Source organism: Argiope bruennichi, chromosome X2 (genome assembly GCF_947563725.1).
Source record: "Argiope bruennichi chromosome X2, qqArgBrue1.1, whole genome shotgun sequence".
Classification (NCBI taxonomy): Eukaryota; Metazoa; Arthropoda; class Arachnida; order Araneae; family Araneidae; genus Argiope; species Argiope bruennichi.
Window position 1 is genome coordinate 32,872,591 of NC_079163.1, and position 23,235 is coordinate 32,895,825.

At 29.0% G+C, this 23,235-nt stretch overlaps 1 protein-coding gene across 1 annotated transcript in view; it reads right to left on the minus strand.

Annotated features, from left to right (window-relative positions):
• Positions 1 to 23,235, minus strand: part of LOC129960704 (uncharacterized) — a 58,903-nt gene that overhangs the window by 26,209 nt on the left and 9,459 nt on the right. Inside the window, exons 2-6 of the mRNA XM_056074271.1 lie at positions 14,009 to 14,077; positions 7,472 to 7,501; positions 4,798 to 4,851; positions 4,189 to 4,242; positions 3,081 to 3,131 (exon numbers count right to left, since the gene is read on the minus strand). Coding sequence (XP_055930246.1) covers positions 3,081 to 3,131; positions 4,189 to 4,242; positions 4,798 to 4,851; positions 7,472 to 7,501; positions 14,009 to 14,074 — 255 coding nt within the window. The 5' untranslated portion in view covers positions 14,075 to 14,077. The remainder of the gene's footprint in view (positions 1 to 3,080; positions 3,132 to 4,188; positions 4,243 to 4,797; positions 4,852 to 7,471; positions 7,502 to 14,008; positions 14,078 to 23,235) is intronic.

Below are 23,235 nucleotides of genomic sequence, written 5' to 3' on the forward strand. Positions count from 1 at the left end.
TAAACTCATTAGTTATTTTGAATTTATTAGACATAGATGTAGATATTCAAGCAATGATTATACACACAAAAGTCTAAAGAAGGAAGGTCGCATTTTTTTTAGAATAATAGAATTAACATTGTTCAAAACTTTTATATATATAAAATGGGTCATTAAAAAAATCCCTTCCCATCTAAAAGAACAAACATTTTATTACAATTTGATCTACCATAATCATAGAAATGGTGAAAAATTATTCCTCAGTTCTTGATGATTATTATTGGCTTCAACAAGAAATAACTGTTATTGGGGAGGGGGATTGAATTTGATAAGTAAAATCTTAAAGATATCTATGCTCGAAAAGAAAAGAATCTCAGATTTTGTTCTCAAACTGAAAATATTGTAGGGGCTGAAAAAATTAGGAATACATTTTTTAAAATCAAAATCAATCACTTGATTTCTTTTCAAAAATATCAAAATTAATGATGCGTTTACTTTTTATCTCTATTTGGTGTTCTATGATGGTGACATAGTAAGTAGTTTAGGTGACGTATTCGTAATTTAACATCATTTCAAAATTACTTTGTCTATTTCTAAATTATACCCGCGATGCTTAAAATTGGGGCTTTTATTAACTTAAATGTTAACTTCAAATTTTAATAGTTCGTATAAAATAAAAGAAATCCTGGTTCTATCCCTAACTCAACAAAAAAAATCAATAAATAGCTCAGAACCAGTGCGCTGTTCACTGCTGCAGAGTTATAATTTAAAACGGAAGCAGATATTTCTAGTGATATCTTTACTGTATGGTTTAAGAGAAGAACCTGGCATTTTTGTTTCAAACGTATTTAAAAATCATATGAAATCTAAGATTAAGTTTTTGAAATCAAAATCAGTCATTTGCTTTATTTCAAAAATATTAACAATAATCACGTGCTAATTCGCTTCTTCCTTCTAGAGTGTTGGAAGTTTAGAATAGCATCTGAAATGTCATTCTCGCCATCTGACTTCATTATAAAATTATCTATTCCATTTCAAAATAGTTCTGGTGTCGCTTAAAATCGGGAAATAAATCTATTATCTCTAAATTATAAGTTTTCGTATGAAATGTGGGTTCGAGTCCAAATTCAACAAAACATTCTCCCAACTCGTCTTGAATATTTTGAAATAAATGTCTCCCGCTGTTTTGGCATGAAAATTTGAAATGGTAGCATCCATTTCAAATGTAATTATTTGTCTACATTTAAAACATGTTAAAAAAAATATCTGGAAAATCAAGCTTCACTTGGCAGTTTTTTTGTTTTTTTTTTGTTTGTTTGTAAAACCGTTTTTGTGTGTGTGTGGAGAAAATTTTAGATACAATTCAAATACTGATTACATATGAATATTTTTCAATCTATCTTATCTCATTTCTATCAGCGCCATCTCACAAAATTTTGAGGCACCAGTATGTTATCATCCTATGGCAACAATGCAAGTACTACAAAAATTTGCGAGATGCCGCTATATGACATTGGCATTTCTGAGAGCAGATAGAAAAAGGCTCTAATAGTTAGTTATATAAAACAAAAAATTTGGTGTGTGTGTTTTTCATAAACTTGAAAAGCAAAATCCTAATATAAAATTCGATCTAAATCGTTGAAGGCGTTTCCAAATACACACACACACACACACACACACATATATATATATATATATATATATATATATATATATATATACATATATATACATACATATACATACATATATATATATATATATACATACATACATACATACATATATATATATATATACATATATATATATATATATATATATATATATATATATATATACATATATACATATATATATATACATATATACATATATATATATATATATATATATATATATATACATATATATATATATATATATATATATATATATACATATATACATATATATATATATATACATATATACATATATATATATATATACATATATACATATATATATATATATATATATATATATATATACATATATATATATATATATATACATATATATATATATATACATATATATATATATATACATATATATATATATATATATATATATATATACATATATATATATATACATATACATATATATATACATATATATATATATACATATATATATATATACATATATATATATATATATATATATATATATATACATATATATATATATATACATACATATATATATACATACATATACATATACATACATATACATACACATACATATACATACATATATATATATATATATATATATATATATATATATATATATATATATATATATACATTGCTCGTTTAAATTAATAAGAAAAGCGAAATTTAACGGAATTCCATACGTGGACTGAACATGAGAAAAATACAGAGAAGTCCGAAGTCTTAATCACTACTCCATCGCTAACACTCTCTTGCGGGTCATGTATAGCCACACGTTAATATTTAGTTATAAAATTTTTTTCTATATAAAATCGCTTTTTTTCAGGAAAGATAACTATATAGATGAACTCAAAAAGCAAAACCTTATCTAAATATAAAATTTGATTCAAATCGTTAGAGCCGCTTCCGAGGTACACAGAATGTATATAGAGATTCTCGTTTAAAGTTATAAGATTATATAGAATTAGAATTTATATATAATTAGAATTTATAGATTAATCTTATATAATTAGAATTTATATAAGATTATATAGAATTAGAATTAAATAGAATATGGAATTATAGAATTTCTAGTTTAAAGTCATAAAATTAGTTATTTTTTAATTTATTCGATATAGAAAGGGATGTGATAAAATTTTCTTTTCTACATATATTTCATATACGTATTGTATTTTTATACAGTTATATTTAAAATATCATGGAAAAGAGAATTCTCAAATTTTTCTAGAATAAGAGAATTGTCACTTTTATCAAAAATAATTTATAGATATTTAATAAAAAATAAGGAATAATCTCTTTCCCTTCTGAAATTTTTTAAAATTTATGATACTCTTATTTTACCACAATCGCAGAGAGGACGAAACAATTACTCACTTTTTGTAGTTCTTCGTATAAATCCTTAGGAAATATCATAACCTGTCGGACCTGAAATTGAATTAGTTATATGAAAACAGAAAGATATTTCTTCATGGAAAGAGGTGAATTTTCTTTTAAAATTAAATTTATTAAGGCAAATGTAAAAAAAAAAAAAAAAAAAAAAAAAATACAGTATTTTCTTCTGATATCAAAAACGATAATTTCATATTTTTCAGAAATATTAAAATTAATGTTGCGTTTACTCTTGTCCTCTTCCTGAAGTTGTAGGAAATTAAAATAGCAGTTCAGCAGTCATCCCCATCGATTAATCTCATTTCAAAATTAAGTAATCCGTTTTTAAATAGTACTCGCGTTCATTAAATTGTGAGTCTTGTGCCTAACTTAATTAAAATAATGTATTATATCTAAATTTTAATCGTTCAAATAAAGTACTTGTTCGAGCTCAAAACTTGTCAACAAATTCGATCAAATCAAAGATAAAAGTGCTGGTGCCCAGTGTTTTTTACTCTGTCACTGTGCTGAAATTTTGGTTTGGTGTTTGGAGTGAACATTTCCAGTGAGGTCAGTTCTCTATAGTTTGATAGAAGAATCAGACATTCTTTGTTCCCATATTCAAAGTTATTTACGTACAAAGTAAAATCTGAGATAAAATTTTTAAATCAAAGTGAATCATTACTTTTTTTTTTCAAAAAATATTAACGTTAATCACATATTAACAGTCTTCTTCCTTTCGGCTTAGATGGAGGTTAGGATAGCAACTCAAGCGCCATTTTCATCATCTAACCACATTTGGAAATTATTTATTCAATTTAGAAATAGCCTTTGTATCGCTTAAAATTGGTAAATACTTTTACCAGTTCTAAATTATACGATTATTATTTCCCTTATGAAAGAATTTATCTTTTAGGACATTCCAATTAACCACAGTCATAAAAATAATGAAAATATAACATATTTCAATTGGAGAATCATTATTTTCAATTTGACACTGAGACTGCTGAACAGTTTGAAAAGAAATTGGTAAAAGGAAAACACAACATTATTAACTTAATATTTTACAACATTCTGTTTTGCCACAATCAGAAATAATGAAAACAAAACTCACCTTTCGTTCGGAGTTATATCCGACATAGAGAGGAACAACCATTTCATTTTCGACCTGAAATTGAATCAGTTAAATCAAAACAAAAATATATCTATGCTGAAAGGAGAAGAATCTCAAATTTTACTTACATATTAAAAACTATTTAATGATTAAATAAAATATAGGATTAAGTCTTCTGAAATGAAATTTAATCACTTGTATTTCTTTTTTTTTTTTTTCAAAAATATAAAAATTAATATTGTGTGAATTTTTCTGGTTTTTTTCGGGATCTCACATCATTTAAAGATTACGAATATGAATTCAAAATAGCATAAATGATGATTAAAATAGAAACGTGATTTTACATTAATATAATTGACATGTTTATTCTAAATTATATTCAAGCAACCAATGTAATTTCGAATCGAAACTCCACAAAAAGTTCGGCAAAATGCGCGTTAAATCGCGAGTTCAGAAATGAGATCGGAGAAGAGGAACGTTACAGAGCCACTGCATTATGGAAACCAAAGGTGGCAGAATACAAGAAAATACTATTCTCTCGTGTATGAATTTTTCATTTCTGATTTTCAAACTAACCGAAGCCATTAAAATGATAAAAATATTACTTACTTCCTCGGCTGATTCACTGCTGATTTTTCTTAGGATATCATATACAGGGACGGACTGAAAAGAAAACGATTAAATAAAACCTAAAAGATTTATATGTCCGAAGAGAAAAGAATATGATATTTTCTTTTGAAGTTAAAAATATTTGAAGGTCTATATAAAATATAGAATTCGACTTTATGAAACCAAAACCAATCATTAACTATGCTTCAAAAATATTAAAATTAATGATGCATTTACTCTCGTCCGATTTCTGATTGCTAGGAGGCACGAATACCATGCCTCATAATCGACAATAACCTCATTGTGAAACCAATTAGGCGTTTCAAAATCGATTTCATATTATTTAAAATGATGACGTATATCTAAAATTCTTTAACTGACGTCCAAATTCTAAATTATAAACGTTCACATAAAGTACTTTAAATGTGTTTCGAGCTAATCATTACTAAAGTGTTGATCATACAAGCGTTAAACTTCCGAGAAAAACAGCCCTTCTCTCTGGAATTTTGAGATGGCAGTAACCATTAGGATTTCAGTTTTTTGTAAGTTGAAAACTTTCTAAAAATAATAGTCAAATTTCATTTTATTTAATATGAATAATTTTGAAGAAACAACCTTTTATAAAAGCTAGTTCTATATGAGTCATATATTTGTGATTATATCAAAAACATAAATCTATGAAAGACGGATTTTTTTTAAATATAAGAATTATCGTCCTTAAAATTTAATTTATACATATTAAAAATAAATGAAGATTATTATTTCCATGTGAAATAATTTATTTCTGACAACTTTCAAACTAACTATATTCATTAAAATAAATAAAATGCAATTTAGTTTATCTGGAAAATCATTATTGGCTTTGGTTGAGCATTCAAATTCTTTGATATTCCGTAAACTATTTGGTTAAATTAAAACGCAAATATATTTCTGCCCGAAAAGAGAAAAACCTAATATTTCTTTATAAATTATAAAAATTTTTAAGCTGCGTATAAAGAGCAGATTTGAATTTCTATACTCAAATATAATAATTAGATATTTTTCGGAAAGGCTCACATTCTTTATTCGTTTATTCTCGTCATTTTTCAGGTTGTTAGGAGCTATGGATAGTAGCGCAGGCGTACCTAACTTCGTTACAAAATGGCGGAATCGTTTTAAAATTAATCTTATATTACTAAAAATAGAGATGGCTAAGTATCTGGCATTATTTCACTAACATGCAAGCTCTAAATTAAGATCTTCTCATAAAGTACTTAAATGTGGTTCGAGCCTAATAACTACAAATTTAATTAACCAAATAAGTGTTCACTTCATTATAAATACAATGTCTACCCTCCCTACTCTCTCGGGTTTTGAGACGTCAGCAGCCATTTCGAGTGTAGATTTTGTGTAAATCGGAAACACTCTAAAATAATATTCTTGTTTAATTTTTTTTATATGAACTTCGTTGTCGAAGCCTTTTTTTAATGTTCAATTCTATATGAGCCATATATATTTGTGGTTAAATCATAAACAAAAATCGAAAAAAAAGCAGAAATTTTGTAAAAATATTAGCATTAGGATCGTTAGTATTTAATTCATGGATATTTTTTAGATTTGGATATTTTTTTTTAAATATTTATAGATATTTTTATAGAAATTAGATATATATATATATATAGATAGATAGATATTAGATAGATAAATACATAGACATAGATTAGATAAATATATACATAGACATAGATTAGATAGATATATGCATAGACATAGATTAGATAGATATATGCATAGATATAGATTAGATAGATATATACAAAGATATATATATAGATATATATATTATATACATAGATTTTTTAAATTATTATTTCCATGTGAAATAATTAATTATTTGCTAAATTCAAACAAACCACAGTCATAAAAATCAGTATCGGGAAAATTATCATTGGCTTTCGCAGTGGAATCAAATTAATTACTGTTCTGAAAAAGAATTAGTTAAATTAAAACCCTAGGATATTTATGCCCAAAAAGAGAAGAATTGGGTATTTCCCTAGAAATGAAAAATTCTTAACCTCAGTATAAAATAAAGAAATAAATTTATAAATTCAAAAATTTTAATTACAATTTTTTTAAAAATGTTTGAATTACTGATTCGTTTACTCTCATAATTTTTCAGGCTGTTAGGAGCTAAGAATAGCAGCTCAGGCGGTTCTAACATCGCTATAAAATGACGGAGACATTTGAAAATTAACATTATATTTCTTTAAATTGGGATAAGTAAATAACGTTATTTATGGACATGCAAAATCTAAATGATAATAGTTCGCATATCGTAAATGGTATGCATTCGATAAATATCAATATTGATTAAATACGCGTTAAATAGCCCAGAACAGATGTTTGTCTGCCCCTGCTCTATTCAATTTTGAGATGACAGCGGCCGTTTCGTGTGTCGGTTTTGAATAACATGGATGCTGAAACAACTGCCATTTATTAAAGTGTCTTCTTTATGATTTTTATAAAGGGAAGTCAATGGATGAAAGTTTGTAATTTTTATAGAATTGTAATATCATCTTTGGAATTAAATTGATAGACATATAATTGAATATGAAAATATTTTTTTGTGAAACAATTAATTATTTTATTACATTCCAATTAACATAGTCAAAGAAATAATTATAATACAACTTACTTCATCAGTAGACTCTGGGCCTTGGACTACCTGAAAATGTCTTGGTTGAATGAAATCAGAAAGATATTTGTGTGGCATTTTATTTTTAAATTAAGAATTTTTTTATGATCTGCAAAAAATAGTGTGTGTGTTAAATATAAAGTGTAATTTTTTGAAATAAAATACTATCGTCAGGTATTATTTAAAAGTATTTACATTAGTGAAGTTTTTATTCTCGTCCACATTCCGGCTTTGAAGGAAGTAAAAATATTAGGACAGATGTACTCCTCGGCATATTGCCGCATTAAAAAGAGGCAGTCGACTGTCCATGGCCGAATGGTCATAGCACTGATCTCATAATCAAGAGAACGGGAATTTGAATCCCGCTATAGACAATGCGATTCACAGTTTGTGTAAATATTTAATTCCTTGATTTTAGGTTTTCCTTTATTTTATGTTCCAGAAGATTAAGGACCTTTCTTTAGTTTACCAGATAAGTGTTCTGGACTTTTCTTACTGTCTCCAGAAAAGTATTCTGGAACTTTCCCTGCTAATATAAAAGCAGAAGATCTGTCAGTCACTGTCTTCTCAGTTCAGCGTTGAGTTAATAAATTGGTTTAGCTCTACTTCTTGTGTGTCATTGATTTCCACACTAAAGTACCTACGTGATATTCTTTGGTAGAGGCGCCGGGTACGATTCCAGTCAGCGTGCAAACGGATTTACGAAGAAGCGATCGCCTTAAAGGCTTTGAACCAGAATTTGGACTTTACTATCCACCACCCAGAAAGACAAGGAAAATACCTGTGGAACAGAAAACTAAACCGTCATCCTGACACCAGCACAGCCACATTACAGGAATCCATCTGTATTTAAAGGAGACGTGGAACAGGACTGAAACAAATGGCTTAAAGAATATGACAGAGTATCAAAATCCAACAGATGGGATAACATGACTTGTCTCGCAAATGTGTTCTTCTTTCTGAACGGCACAGCGAAACAATGGTTCGAAAATAATGAATATAAATTGACTTCCTGGGATATTTTCAAATCAATGTTAAAAGAGGCATTTGGAGAAACACAGCACTATGTAAAGAAGGCAGAAGATGAGCTGAAGTACATAGCTCAAACATCTGGCGAAAGCAAGCAGTCGTACATCCAAAGCGTGTTCGGGTTATGCCATCAAGTCAAGTCAAATCAGATATGTCAGAAGAAGAGAAAGTGTCTCATCTGATGAAAGGAGTCGCCGAAGATTTTTACCAGGCACTATTGACGAAAAAAATAACCACTACAGATGACTTTATTAAATGGTGTAGAAAGATCGAAGGGATGCAGCAAAAGAGGATCCTGGGTAGGAAATTTGAAAGGCTCCCAAATGTCGTACCAATGGCTGCAATTGACGAACAACTGGATCTGGTATCACTAATACGTCAAATAGTGCAAGAGAAGGTCCAGCACCTCATATCTCCAGTAGTCGATCCCGAACTCCAAGACCAAGGCATTGATGCCATTGTTCGAGAAGAAATGGAAAATTCTTTGACTCCTTTGTCACAGACAACACCAGAGTGGACAAAGGTCAAACCAAGACGCCAACCTTCCTATGCTCGTTCTATCAGAAAGATCACCGTATTAAGCCGTAAGAACCTTCGAGCTATCGACGTAATAGTAGAAGGAAATAGGATGCTCCTCTTGAACAAGGAAGATGCTATTCCGTCTACTATAGTTACGCTCCTTAATGGTAAAGCCGAACTATGGATTGCCAACGGACAAGGGGAACCTCAGATCATCCCTAAAGGCATGTGCATCGGATATACCGAACTCTTACGCAAAGACTGCGTAAATACCATAGACGAAGTATCGCCTTATTCCACGACCACTTCAAAGGCAAAATTGGGTGTCATCGACTAGACCACGATGATTGCTCCGGATTTAAGGATCGACCAAGAAGAAAGAATGTTTCATCTACTCCAGAGGTTTTCAGAAATTTTCGATCAAGAAAGGAAGTCAACTCAATGTTAAACACAGGCGACCACTTACCTATCAGTCAGAGAGCTTACAGAGTGTCCCCATCTGAATGCCGCATTATTATCAGCGAGGAGGTAACCAAAATGTTAGAAAGAGACATCATTCAACCATCAGAAAGTCCGTGGTCATCTCCAGTCGTTTTGGTGAGGAAAAAAGATGGGAGCTGGCGTTTTTGTGTTGATTATCGCCGACTCAACAAAATTACCGAGAAAGACTTGTTTCCACTGCCGTGTATTGACGATACCTTGGATTGTCTAAAGGGGTTAAAATATTTTTCGTCTATGGATCTCCACTCCGGTTACTGGCAAATAGAAGTTGATGAAGCCGATCGTGAGAAAACAACTTTTGTAACACCTGAGGAATTATATGAGTTTAAAGTGATGCCATTCGGCTTATGCAATGCTTCTGAAACTTTTGAAAGGATGATGGATAATCTTCTGCGACATTTAAAATGGACAATGTGCCTTTGCAATTTAGATGACATTGTGGTGTTCTCAAAAACATTCAATGAACATCTTCAGAGGTTGAATACCGTCCTTCTGTGTATACAGAACGCATGCCTTATCCTTAATTCTAAAAAAGTGTCGCTTTGGAGCACAAGAGATAAAGATCTTGAGACACCTAATATCCAGTGATGGCGTACGACCGGACCAGAAAAAATAAAGGCCGTGAGTGACTTTCCCGTGCCTAGGAATATCCAGGACGTAAGAAGCTTTCTGGGAGCTTGCTCTTACTATCGCCGATTTATAAAAGACTTTTGCCATAAAGCCGAACCTCTATAGTTGTTACTGAAGGGAACACAAAATTCTGTTGGGGACCTGAACAAGTGGAAGCTTTTAATAACTTAAAAGAAGATCTTACCTCCGATCCTGTCTTAGGCCTTTATGACGAAAATGCACCAAAGGAACTTCATACCGACGCGAGTGGATCGGCGCAGTATTAGTCCAAATCCAAGATGGGAAGGAAAAAGTAATAGCTTACGCCTCGCGTACTCTGACGAAGTCTGAGAGAAACTATTCCACAACTGAAAGAGAATGCCTTGCGACCATATGGGCTAAAACCAAGTTTCTGCCATATCCCTCTGGAAAGGCTTTCAAGATCGTCACTGACCATCATTCCCTGTGCTGACTGACAGGACTGAAGGATCCCTCTGGAAGACTCGCTAGATGGGCGCTGCGACTCCAAAAATACGACGTATCAGTGGGGTGCAAAAGTGGAGGAAAACACAAAGATGCTCATAGTCTGTCCAGAAACCCATTAAAAGTCGATGCTTCATGGTCTGGGGACTCCATAGGTGCCACTTTATTCACTAATCTCTCAGAAGAACAGATGAAAGATCCGGAATTTGCAAAAATAATAAGAGACCAACAAAGTACCGAAGCAAGCAGGCTGGGAAGCTTTGAATTAATCTAAGGAGTCCTCTACAAGAAGAATTTTGATCCGTCCGGAAGGAAGTTTCTACCAGTGATCCCGAAGCATTTACGGCTCAGTATTCTAGAATCTCTCCATGACGACCCTACCGCCGGACATCTAGGATTCACTAGGACGTATGATAGAATAAGAAAGCGATTTCATTGGTCAGGCTTGTACAGAAATGTTCGAAAATATGTGATGCACAGCCGAGAATGTCAAAGGAGAAAATCTATTCCTCAAAAGCCACCAGGTCCTCTCAGGCCTATTCTACCAGCTGCCGCTCCTTTCCATCGCATCGTAATCGACTTACTAGGACGATTTCCGAAATCTGGCTACGGCAACAAATGGATTGTAGTATGCACCGATTATTTGACACGGTACGCAGTCACCAGAACTTTACCGACGGCGGAAGCTACACAAATCGCCAAATTCCTACTAGAGGACATAATCCTGAAGCATGGAGCTCCATGAGTTATCATTGCAGACCGTGGAAAAGTTTTCCAGTCCAAGCTGGTGTCCGATATTAATCGACTGTGCAATATCACTAATCGAATGACTACAGTCTATCATCCGCAAACAAATAGCCTTATAGAGCGATTCAACAAAACGCTTGCAGATATGCTTTCTATGTATGTTGATGAGAACAGAAGAACTGGGACCAGATATTACCGTTGGTCACATTCGCCTATAACATTGCCAAGCACGACACGACAGGTTTTACGCCATTCAACCTACTACATGGGCGATAAGCTGAAACGCCGTTGGATACGATGTTTCCTCTCTGCCCTAACGAGTTCAGCCAAGAAGACGATTACGTTAGTCATCTGATCAATAAGGCAGAAGAATCGAGGCAATTATTTCATGCACGAACTGAGGCTCAGCAGAAAGATCACCGGCGTTATGACTCCAAAATTCGGATGGTGGCATACGAACCAGGAGATTTGGTGTGGATTTTTATTCCATTTCGTAAAAAAGGGCTTTCTGAGAAGCTCCTCAAGAGGTACTTCGGCCCTTATCAAGTTTTGAGGCGGTTGCACGACGTCACCTATGAAGTAGTCGATTTCGATCCTAGTTCTAGAAGGAGGAAACCGAAGGAAGTTGTCCACGTCTTACGCACGAAGCCATACCATGACCCAGAAGAACCAGACGACCAACATTCTTATGAAAGTATGGAGGTTCTGGAAAGAGACATTTCTCAAGAGACAACTCCCCGTGAAGACCCGACGACTTATACTGGTCCTGTGACTCGATCAAGAACTAAAGCCACAAAATTAACTGTCATAATATCGAGACGCTGATCTTCTAACGAGGGAGCAATGCCACATTGAAAAACGACAATCGACTCTCCATGGCCGAATGGTCATAGCACTTATGTCCTAACCAAGAGAACGGAAGTTCGAATCCCACTAGAGGCAATGCGATTCGCCGTAAATATTTAATACCTTGATTTTATTTTTTCCTTTGTTTCATGTTCCAGAAGATTATGGACCTTTCTTTAGTTTACCAGATAAGTGTTCTGGACTTTTCTTACTGTCTCCAGAAAAGTATTCTGGAACTTTCCCTGCTAATATAAAAGCAGAAGATTTGTCAGTCACTGTGTTCTCAGTTCAGAGTTCAGTTAATAAATTGGTTTAGCTTTATTTCTTGTGTGTGTCATTGAGTTTCATACTAAAGTACCAACGTGGCAATATAATTTCATTAAAATGTACGTTTTTCCTTTCAAAATCGTTTTTATGCTAATTAAAATCGGTTTGCATGTCCAAAATTACTTAATTGACTAACAAATTCTAAATTTAACTCTCTTGCTTTAAGTACATGAAATGTTGATTGGATCATGTTCACTATGAAACTTTTGTAGTGAATGGGCTAAAAAAATTCCTCAGAACAATTTTCTTGATACTTTTTTCAACGCGTTAAATTGTTCAGGACAAATATCACGTTAATTTTCTCTGGAACAAATGTCTCCCATTGCTGCTCTAGAAAATTTAAATTGCAGCAGCCATTTCGCATCTTGTTTTTGTTTTTGCTGTTCGTTTTAATCTTTTTGTATGGCTTGTCTGGCTTTTTGTCTGGTAATTTTTAGAGAGTGTCGAATTTCAAACTTTTTAAAATTATTAAGTCTTAAAATTCATTATTAAAATTTATTGAATAAAAACGTGGATTTGAAAGCGACTCTATTTATTGAATTTCTTTTATGTAGGTATAATATCTTTTTTGTGGTGATATACTAAAAAATTCTGTAGCAGAATGCTTGCTAATTTTTTACAGAATGACAGAATTATTGCGTTTCTGAAAATAATTTATACATATATAATTAAAGAGAGAAAAATCCTTCCTTTTTGGTGAGTATTTTTCTGTCACAATCAGAAAAATAACAAAATTTTTCATCTGGTTTTGCTGATTTTTATAGCTTTTGAGTGGATGTACCAATGCTTAGATCATTTGAAATTAATTTAATAACGTGAAAATCGGTTTACAGATTAAAATGCTTCATATGCAATATTTATTTTTTAATTCTTTAGATTCAGGATTTTATTTTGAAACAAATGTTTTTTTTTTAAATGTCTATTCTACATTTTTGTCTCTTTTTCAATTCTTACTATTAGTTCTCAGTCTCCCTATATACATTTATATATCTTGTTCAAATTTTCAATCGTTAATAAAATACTTTTTATTTATCCACTCAAGTTCAAATACATTTTTTTAAACTTGTAATGGATGACATTTGATGTTCATGCAGTTTTTTCAAATATTAATTCATTAATTATTAAATTTAATTAATTTTTAATACTTTAAATAGAGTTTTAGCAGTTTGTAATGAAAATTGAAATCAAGAGACAGTAGCTCAATCGGTAAAATGCAAGGATTTCAGTATTTTTCACGTGAAGGTGAAGAATGCGAGTTTAATTATTGTGAATGTAGGAATTGACTTTTTTTTTATTACTTGTTTATGGTTATATTCGAAAATGTTGAGATAAGGACGACCACATTTTTTGAATGATGGAGTTAGAAAACAATTTATATATATTTAATAGAAAAAAAAGTCCCTCCTCTTCTGAATTTTTGATCATTAATGTCATTTTGGTATACTACATTACAACAATGATCAGAATATTGCTCACCTTTTCTTCTTCAGCAATTTCAGCAATTTCATCTTCATCAGACAGAGTTATTATATTATCTGCCATTTTCTGCAAGAAAAAAAAATATTTAAGCAGCACGATTTGAATCCGACATGTCTTTAATTTAAAATTAAAAGTGGAAAGCAATGTGAGGATAAAAAAAAATCAAACACCATTTTCATGTCATAATATTATTTGAAGAAGACATTGAAATGTTTCTAACGAGAAATATTCTAGGTAGTCTTCTAAGTAGTTCAATGGAGGTATGTAATTTCTTCGCTAGTGCGAATATTTTTATTTATTTATTTATTTATTTATTTATTTTTTTTTTTTTTTGCGCTTTCCTAACATTTTCGGTATGACATTTGCTATCATATAGTTTTTAGTTCTGCTAAATGTAAACTCACCTCTGCTTTCATTTATAAGGATACGTTTACTCCAGCCCAGATAGAGTTAGCTAGAGACCAGTTTCTTTATGCTACATTTCTCTAGCGGAATTTGTCAAATGAAAATATTGTATTTAATTCAGCTATCATTTCAAAAAAATTCAACCTATTTTATTTTTTGATATATTTTAATGTTTTCTAATTAATCTAATATAAAAATATGCCTTCTTTGTTAATAAATCTATTTGTGATGAAAAAATTCTGATATTATAATTTTTCTTTCATCATGCAACGATATCGTATATTAAATTTGCGTATTATGATTAGAATTTACATCTAATATATATATATATATATATATATATATATATATAATATTTATATACATCTAATATATATATATATATATATATATATATATATATATATATATATATATATATATATATATATATATATATATATATATATATATATATATAATATTTATATACATCTAATATATATACAGATCTAATATATATATATATTATATATGTAATCTAATATATATATGTTTATAAATATTACATCTTTTTATGTATGAAAACCTGATTAAAGTATATTTAGCCTTTAAATAAACTAAGAGAGGCATTTTTTTCTCTCGATGGAGAAGCATAAGAAAATTTGAATTAAATCTATTCCGTTTATGTTTACATTCGACATTTTATGTTGAATTTTAGTGCAATTAACGTCTTGCAGAAAGAAAAAAATAATCATTTAGCATATCTCCATTAAATACATAATATATAAAGAAAAATACATAACAGACTTAATTTAAATGTTTAAAATAACATTTTTAACATGCTGCCATTCGAACGTTTAGTTATTAAAAGATATATTTATTAAAAAAATACGAATATATTGCAATTCCCTGCTTGCAAGATTCGAAAACTGGTATTTAGTATTATATATTCTTTTTCCCAAAAATTATTATTACAGTTTGTTTCAACTTATGATGCCCCACTGATCATAAGTCTTTTTTTTCATATTACTTATGTTATTAACCATTTTGCTTCAAAGTAATTTTGATTAATTAATTTGTGGAGATAAAAAAGTCATTATGGAAAAAATAAAACAATAAAATAAAAATTATTTTCTTCATATACGATGACTTTTAAACATATAATTTTTTTATAATTATTATGTGAATGAGATGATTATATTATTATCTCTTAGTGAATGAAATGTTGTATGTAAAACTTTAAAAAAATCCCTTTTAATTCTAGAATTTGAATTAAAAGAAAATTAATTTTGCGTATTACAAAATACATAATACTCAAAATACGGAAGTAGATATTTCAAAGCTTACAAATTATTCATTTAAATGTCGGAAGGCGAATTAGTTGAATTTCAAAAAGAAGTTATAATGACATATGAAGCAAAATCTACGAACCTTTCTAACCCTAGAATGATTATTATATTTTTTTAAAAAAAACGCGTGTCCAGATGGGGGGGGGGGGGTAAGGGCCACATGAACCTCTCTTGACGAGAAGAATTTGTCCCCCCAGTTAAAAAGCCACAGAACGGAAGGAATATTATCGTTCAATCTTTGCTGATTATTAAAGTTTAATTCATTTCAAACTGAAAAATATCATTCTTTTACCATATTACCAAAGCATTTTTCCAATTGAAACTGCTAGTGTAAAATTAATGTTCTTTAGGTATTACGTAGTTGTCGTATAAAGCAAACATTCTTCAGTGTTTTGCTAGGATAAAGGATTTATAAAAATTGATAATGCTTCATTCTTTTACATTTTTCATCACATGTAAAAAAGTAGATCTGTCAGGTTAGTTTTATTTTTAAGAATGCAGAGGAATATATCAACTAATTGTAGTCATTCAATGTTTCTTTTAATGCTTTTATTTTACTGTTTTGAGATCTCGAAATTATATTTTAATTTAAAGTTACCGTAGAAGAATTTTTCTAACAAAAAAAAAAATCGAAAATGAAAAAGAAAAAAAAAAAAAAAAAAAAGGAGGTATAAGCATCTATCAGAAAAGAAAACAAAAATTCTGACTGCATTTTGTATGAAACATTTTTCGCGTCTCGTGTTTTGATTTTTTAGTGTTTAATTACTATTTAAAAATCTAAGTGAAGCAGATAATATTTTTGTAATCCCATCTATCATCTATTACATGTTTCCAGGATTGTAGATTTGTGTACTCAAAATTGGCATAATTTTTGATCTCTTATTTGTACATTTTAATACTTTTAATATTCTTCCTAAATATTATTGTTGTCAAGCACAAAATATATGATAATGAGTACAAAATATAATTACGGAATTCAGTAGGTTGTGGAATAATAATAGCTTTGGGACTTGAGGGATGAAAAGCCGAGTTCAATGGAGAATACTCCTTAGGAGCGGGTCTGGGGCATTCGAAATCCGGCAGAACATAAATGTCATACCACTTCTAAAACATAATAATAAGCTAAACTATACAAAAAAAGTTCCGGCAAATTAAAAGAATCCCTGAACCAAAGAACTTTTTATTTGCACATCAAAAAAACCTCGAGAGTAAAATTCAGTATTTTCAGATGAAAATTAATAACTTATTAAATATTCTATGAATTATTTCTTGTAAAATCAAATTGTTAATAACTATTTATTCCGATTTTACCAATATCATACATATAAATTTCCACAAGTGTAATTATTTTCAATAATTCTTATGTTAACTCAATTACAAATTTTAAAATGACAGTAGGGCTTTAGTTCCTTTTTCCTTTATAAAAGTATCTGGAAATGGAGAAAACGGAATAAACATTCAAAGTGTAAATAAAACGTTAATTTTAATAAATTATTAATAAGTACAAAATCATTCGAATGAAGTTACTAATAATAAATAAAGAAATTTTGAGGGAAGTTTTTATAGTGTTATTAAGATTTCATTGCTTATTTTGTATTGCACAGAGAAAAACATTTGTAAATTTTTAATCTGCTCTCTCTTCCTTATAAAATAATTTTAATAAAATACATTTAGCTACTCTAAAAGGAGTCGTCATCTGTAATATACGAAAACATTCCCTTTAAAGTTAATGATTTATTTTGTAGAACTTTAGTTCACTCAGTTCTGAATCTTTTTTTAAACAAAAGTAATTTTTGGGAAATATTTTGCCAATTTCTATTTTTATGTATTTAATATTCGTTTATAATTTTGCAAAATACAGTTTTTAAAAATATAAATACATATAAACAATTTGAATTTTCTATCAATATAGTAAAAAAGTTGACAAATTTCATTTTAATATAAAATATATTAAAAATTCTAAACAATTGAATTTTCTATCAATATAGTAAAAAAAATGACAAATTTCATTTGAATATAAAATATATTAAAAATTCTAAAGAAATTATTCAAAGGAAGACAGTTGTGTCTATAGAATTTAATTGGTGATTGTGAGGAATCTGATATTAAAAAAAACTCAAAAAAAAAAATGAAATCTTAAATTATTCTATTCTTATTTCACTGACGGGTTGCGCGTCTCTAGCCTGTATTAAAAAAAAAATTCAGAAAACTCCTTCAGTCAAATTATTGAATGTTTCGAAATGACAATAATGAAACAAAACTCCAAATAAATCAAATTAGTACATTTCAATAATTAAGAAACAAATGCATTAAAATCATTTTCATTTAATAAAATATAATGTTTGATGATCTTTCACTTCCAGTAGACCACATGCTTAAAAAAAATTAATTATAATTATAAGCAAAAGCATTTATTTCAGCTTTACTATTTGAAAAGCTTAAAAGCAAATCATTTAATCGATGATAACCATTTCTATTATATCTATTACTTGTATTGAATTTGAAACATTCCTTTCTCCTCACTAAATTTTAGAAATCTCACTACTAGGATTCTTATCAATTGAATGGGTGTGCGAAAAATTATTAAAAAAGAAGCAAGTTTAAAGTTACATTCAATGCACAAAATGTCAGTACAACTATATAGTATCCAAAACAATTATAAAAAAAAAGAGAAAAATTATTTCATGCAATTTCATGTTAATTTACAGAAAGAATGGTTTGATTAGGGAAGAATTCTAAATCAACATAAAGCAGGTGGGAAAGAGCAAGATGTTTTGTCACTTGTCAGTTAACAGTAACTTCTCTAATGTAATAGGCGAATTTTTTCTTTTAATTCCAAGATTACCATTTCTATTATGTTCTTAACTTGTATTAAAGCTAAAAAAACTTATTTCTTCTCCACAGTTCATTTCCGAAATCTGTCAGTTGAATGGGTATTATTATTATTATTATGTGTTACGGAGAATTATTTAAAATTTAAAGTTACATTCGATACGAAGAATTATTAAAAAAGAAACAAATTTAAAGTTACATTCAATACGGAGAATTATTACGGATAATTACTTAAAAAGAAACAAATTTAAAGTTGCATTCAATACGGAGAATTATTTAAAAAAAAACAAATTTAAAGTTACATTCAATATGGAAAATTATTTAAAAAGAAACAAATCTAAAGTTACTTTCAATACGGAGAATGATTTAAAAAGAAACAAATTTAAAGTTACATTCAATACGCAATATGTCAGTGCAGCAACTATTTAATACACAAAATAGCAATAAAAGAAAGAGAAAAATTAGTTAATGGAATTTGATCTAAATTTGAAGGAAGTAGGACTTAGGGAGTAATTTTAATTCATACGTAAAACAGGTAGCGAGGAGGAAAATGCTTTTCACGTGTTGCAACGGAGAAGTTTCAGTCAGAAAAACAGATCGATATAAATGGCGAATATCGCTGAATCCTAGCAACCTTCCATGACATCGCCAAGCTGGCGTTATTCTGTTATGGTGCCGATATTCCAGCTAGGTGACTATTGAAATTAAGTTAACCGAAAAGAATTACCAATTTTTTATGTCCTTTGGAAATTGTTTAAGAAAAATTTAAAGAAATTCTACTCGTTATCTAGAAGTAAATGCAAACAATACATTGTAATTCATTGTTTTAAACCATACTTAAAAAAGAATTATCCATTAAAAATCTCAGACATTAAAATTTTATAAAACTCGATTTAATTCTAACTATACAATAAATATATTTTCAGTAATGTAAAAGAATGAAATTTTATGTTCGAAGAAAACTACTTATTTTCAGCTTTCCACGAATTATATCTAATTTACATATTTAATTTTTTCTGATATATTGCTATTTTTCCACTTCATCTATAAATATTAATATCAAATTCATGTGAGCGCAATGTTTTAAATCTTGTAAATGGACTTTTCCATTTTTTAATGTTTTTTTACAAGAAAAAAATGAATATTTCATAACTTAAAAATTGTTTGTGTTCTCTTTTAAAAATTGATAGGAATAATATGCAATAAAATGGAGAAATATATCTTTCCACTCCTATTTATTAATTTATTAATTAATGGTCTCTTGATTTTTCATTATTAATTATTTTCAATATTCATGGATGGCTAAAATTCTACTTAATTTACTTTTTTCTTCTTATCTGCAGTGTATTGAAGAACTTTTGGGGGAGAATGGGGAATCACGATCATGCATTTATGACAAATCTAAAATTCTACCTGAAAGTTTTTGCAAGAAGTAAAGCCCTAAAGTAAAAAAAGAATGCAAGAAGTAAAGCCCATGTCCTAAGCTCAAAAAATAATACCAATTATACAAAGAAATTGAAAACTGTGAAACTTTGCATGATAATTAAAAAAAAAAAAAACATTACAAATTTTACACAAATGCAATAAATACCACTTTTTGCATTACTTCGAAAAAGTAAATACATCATATTCTCACTTAAAGAATTTTTAATTATGTGATATTTGAATATCATTCTGTTCTAAACATTTATCAAAACATAAATTGAAAAATCGAAACAAAACAAATATTCAAGGTTAAGAAAAATGATGAGAACTATACTAAAAAAACCTTTTATATATTATTTATAAATATAATTATATGTCTTATTATGTAAACCTTTTTTTATTTATTTTAAAGAACACAGCTTCATATGCTTGAATACCTTGAAAAGGTTTTTCTCATAATAGGTTTGTCGAAATTTTCTTCAAGTATTTAACGATCACTGGTGAAAAATATAATTAAAATATAATAATATATTGGAATTATAAATATAAATATAATATATTGTACCATAATTATATTATCAGAAAAAAAATCGGAAATTTTAAACCGAATTGGCTACTTCGTTAAGGCAGTGTTTCTAAGAAATGCTCCACTAGGCCACCAACTTGATGAATATGCACACCCTAATATTTTTTTCGTCAAATATTTGACAAAACACAAGACAAATAAAAATAGCATTAGAAAGTCAGAAGGAATTAATAAAATCTTAAAAATTTATGAAATTGTGAAAATGGATGAATTTTGATGATTATCATATTGAATTAACAGTAATCAAACAATGAAAATGTGCATCCATTTCTCTAACTTCCCACGTTCGATTCATACAAGGAAAAAAATTTATAACAGAATATTTTCAAGATGCTCAATATGATGCTTAATTACATTAATGTATGTTCCTTATGATACATATATTTATATATATAAAAATATTTAGATATATCTATTCAAAGTTTCAGATCGAGATGTCTCTTACTTTCAGTGAAAGAAAACTGCTTGCGAATCCTCCTCCTCCTTCCAAGAAAATGAATTTCATAACAACACACTCCCCTCCCTCCATATACAGAGAGCAAAGAGCACTCCTGCTGCCATCTATGAGCAGTCTCAAAAATCTATGTATCGATTGTGGAACTACATCCCTTTCTAAATAGCCCTTTCTGAGAAATTTTGAAACGTTTAAAAATAAAAAGTTAATCGATTGGAATTTGGTAAAAATGTTCATCAATTAACAATTTTTAAAATGGATTATTAAATTTTTATCATTTATTGTACATTATTAACAGTAATAATGTACATTATTATGTTCGTGTTTTTCAATATTATTTTTTTTTGTGTATGTGTTAACCATCAGCAATTCATTATAAAAATTTCTTTGAATAAAAGCACAAATTCCGTTAGATATTTTGCAGTAAGATTAGCGTAAAATTGATTTTCCTTCCAGATATTATAATATATATATATATATATATATATATATATATATATATATATATATATTTTACAAATAAACCATCAAACTTTTTTCTCTTGAGCCTTTCATAATTTTAGACTAACACTTTATCGAATACTTGGCAACTCTTCTATTGAATTTTGTTGCAACAGCACTGCTGCAGAAGGAAACAGGTATTTACAGGAAACTTCCTAATTTAAATATGGTGATCACTTATTCACTGTCATAAAATTTCATCCATAAATTCATACATGATATTGGTATTGAATAAACTAGGTTTTGCTAATTTTCTTGAGTTCTATAAATAAAAATGATAGACAATTTTTGTGGTTTGTTTGTAATAACTTGTCATTACTATATCCATTAAAGCATCTACGTAAAGTAATCTATTTCTATTCCTTTAGCATAATTAATATTAAGCAGGAATCAATAATACTTTATGTGGTTATGACCATTTCTTAATTAAAACTAAGAATTGTTCTAAACATTTCAATCAGTTCATTTGTAAATAACGAATGCAGCTTGAGCTTATTTATGAAGTTAAATGGTGACTTTATCATCTCAAATTTCTCTGTAATTCGAAGATATTTAAGCTTCAGGTTCTGAATAATTTTAAATACAGTTTCTCCTTTATCTAAGACTGTCTTGTGTAGTAATTTTGTAAATTATTGATATTTTCTGTCTTTTTTATTTAGATTTATATAAATAGCGACTTGGGCTATGCATATATCAAGAAATTCAAAAGTAATTTCTTTGAAAAAAATTATGATAAATCACTTTAATAAATAGAGGAAGGCTCGGATACTGCTACGGTATTCAAGGAAAAATTTAAATTTTGAATGTTATTTAAGTCGTGATTATATTAGTTAGAAATTCCTTTAGATGAATTTTATCATTGTTTTTTTATGCCTAAAATTTTGAATCTACAGTTAACATCAATAGAACTTTAAATAATTTTCTTATAAATGTATGAGTTAACTTTGAAGTTAAAACTTAACCTAAACAATTTAATTTAACTCTTATCTATCATATTCTTTTCTCATCTTTCATTGCAGAATATTCCAGATTTCAATATTAAGAAATTTTTAAATGATACATGTTAAAACTTTATTTACACTCTTGAAGTCCAAGATTTTCTCCCCGAGGGCGCTGTGTCCCCCTCTAGGTTTGTTTGCATTGGGTTAGTCTTGTTCACTTTGTTTCTGTATAAATGTACTATCTGAGTAAAATGTGGAAATTCCACTCGTTGCTTTCAATTCCTTTCTGACAGGTAAGGGCTTTTTGAATGATCTATTTGCTAAATAAAATATGAATGCGAATTTGAATTGAAGTCTAATCATTTTTGGAGACGAAACCAGGGAAACCCCCAATTTGGCCGGAAGTACCTTCAGATGCGAAACTAAAATTAGATGCGAATTAGCTAAAATGGATCTGGAATCTTTAAGAAAAGGTAGAATCTCTGTCAGAAAGGCAGCAACTGAACATTTTAAAGAACTAGAGCAGGAAATACACAAAAAAAATATGAAAGATCTTTAGACATAACCGAAGAATTATTAGCAAAATTATTAGACACACATGATCAACTAAAGAAACTTGACTCAGAGATTTAAAATTTGCGCACAAGCGCAAAATCTGACTAACGAAGTGGAAAGGCAATAGGAATATAGGGATCAAATGATAACTTGGAAAATGCGAGCTGTGAAAATTTTGCGACAAAAATGAAGGC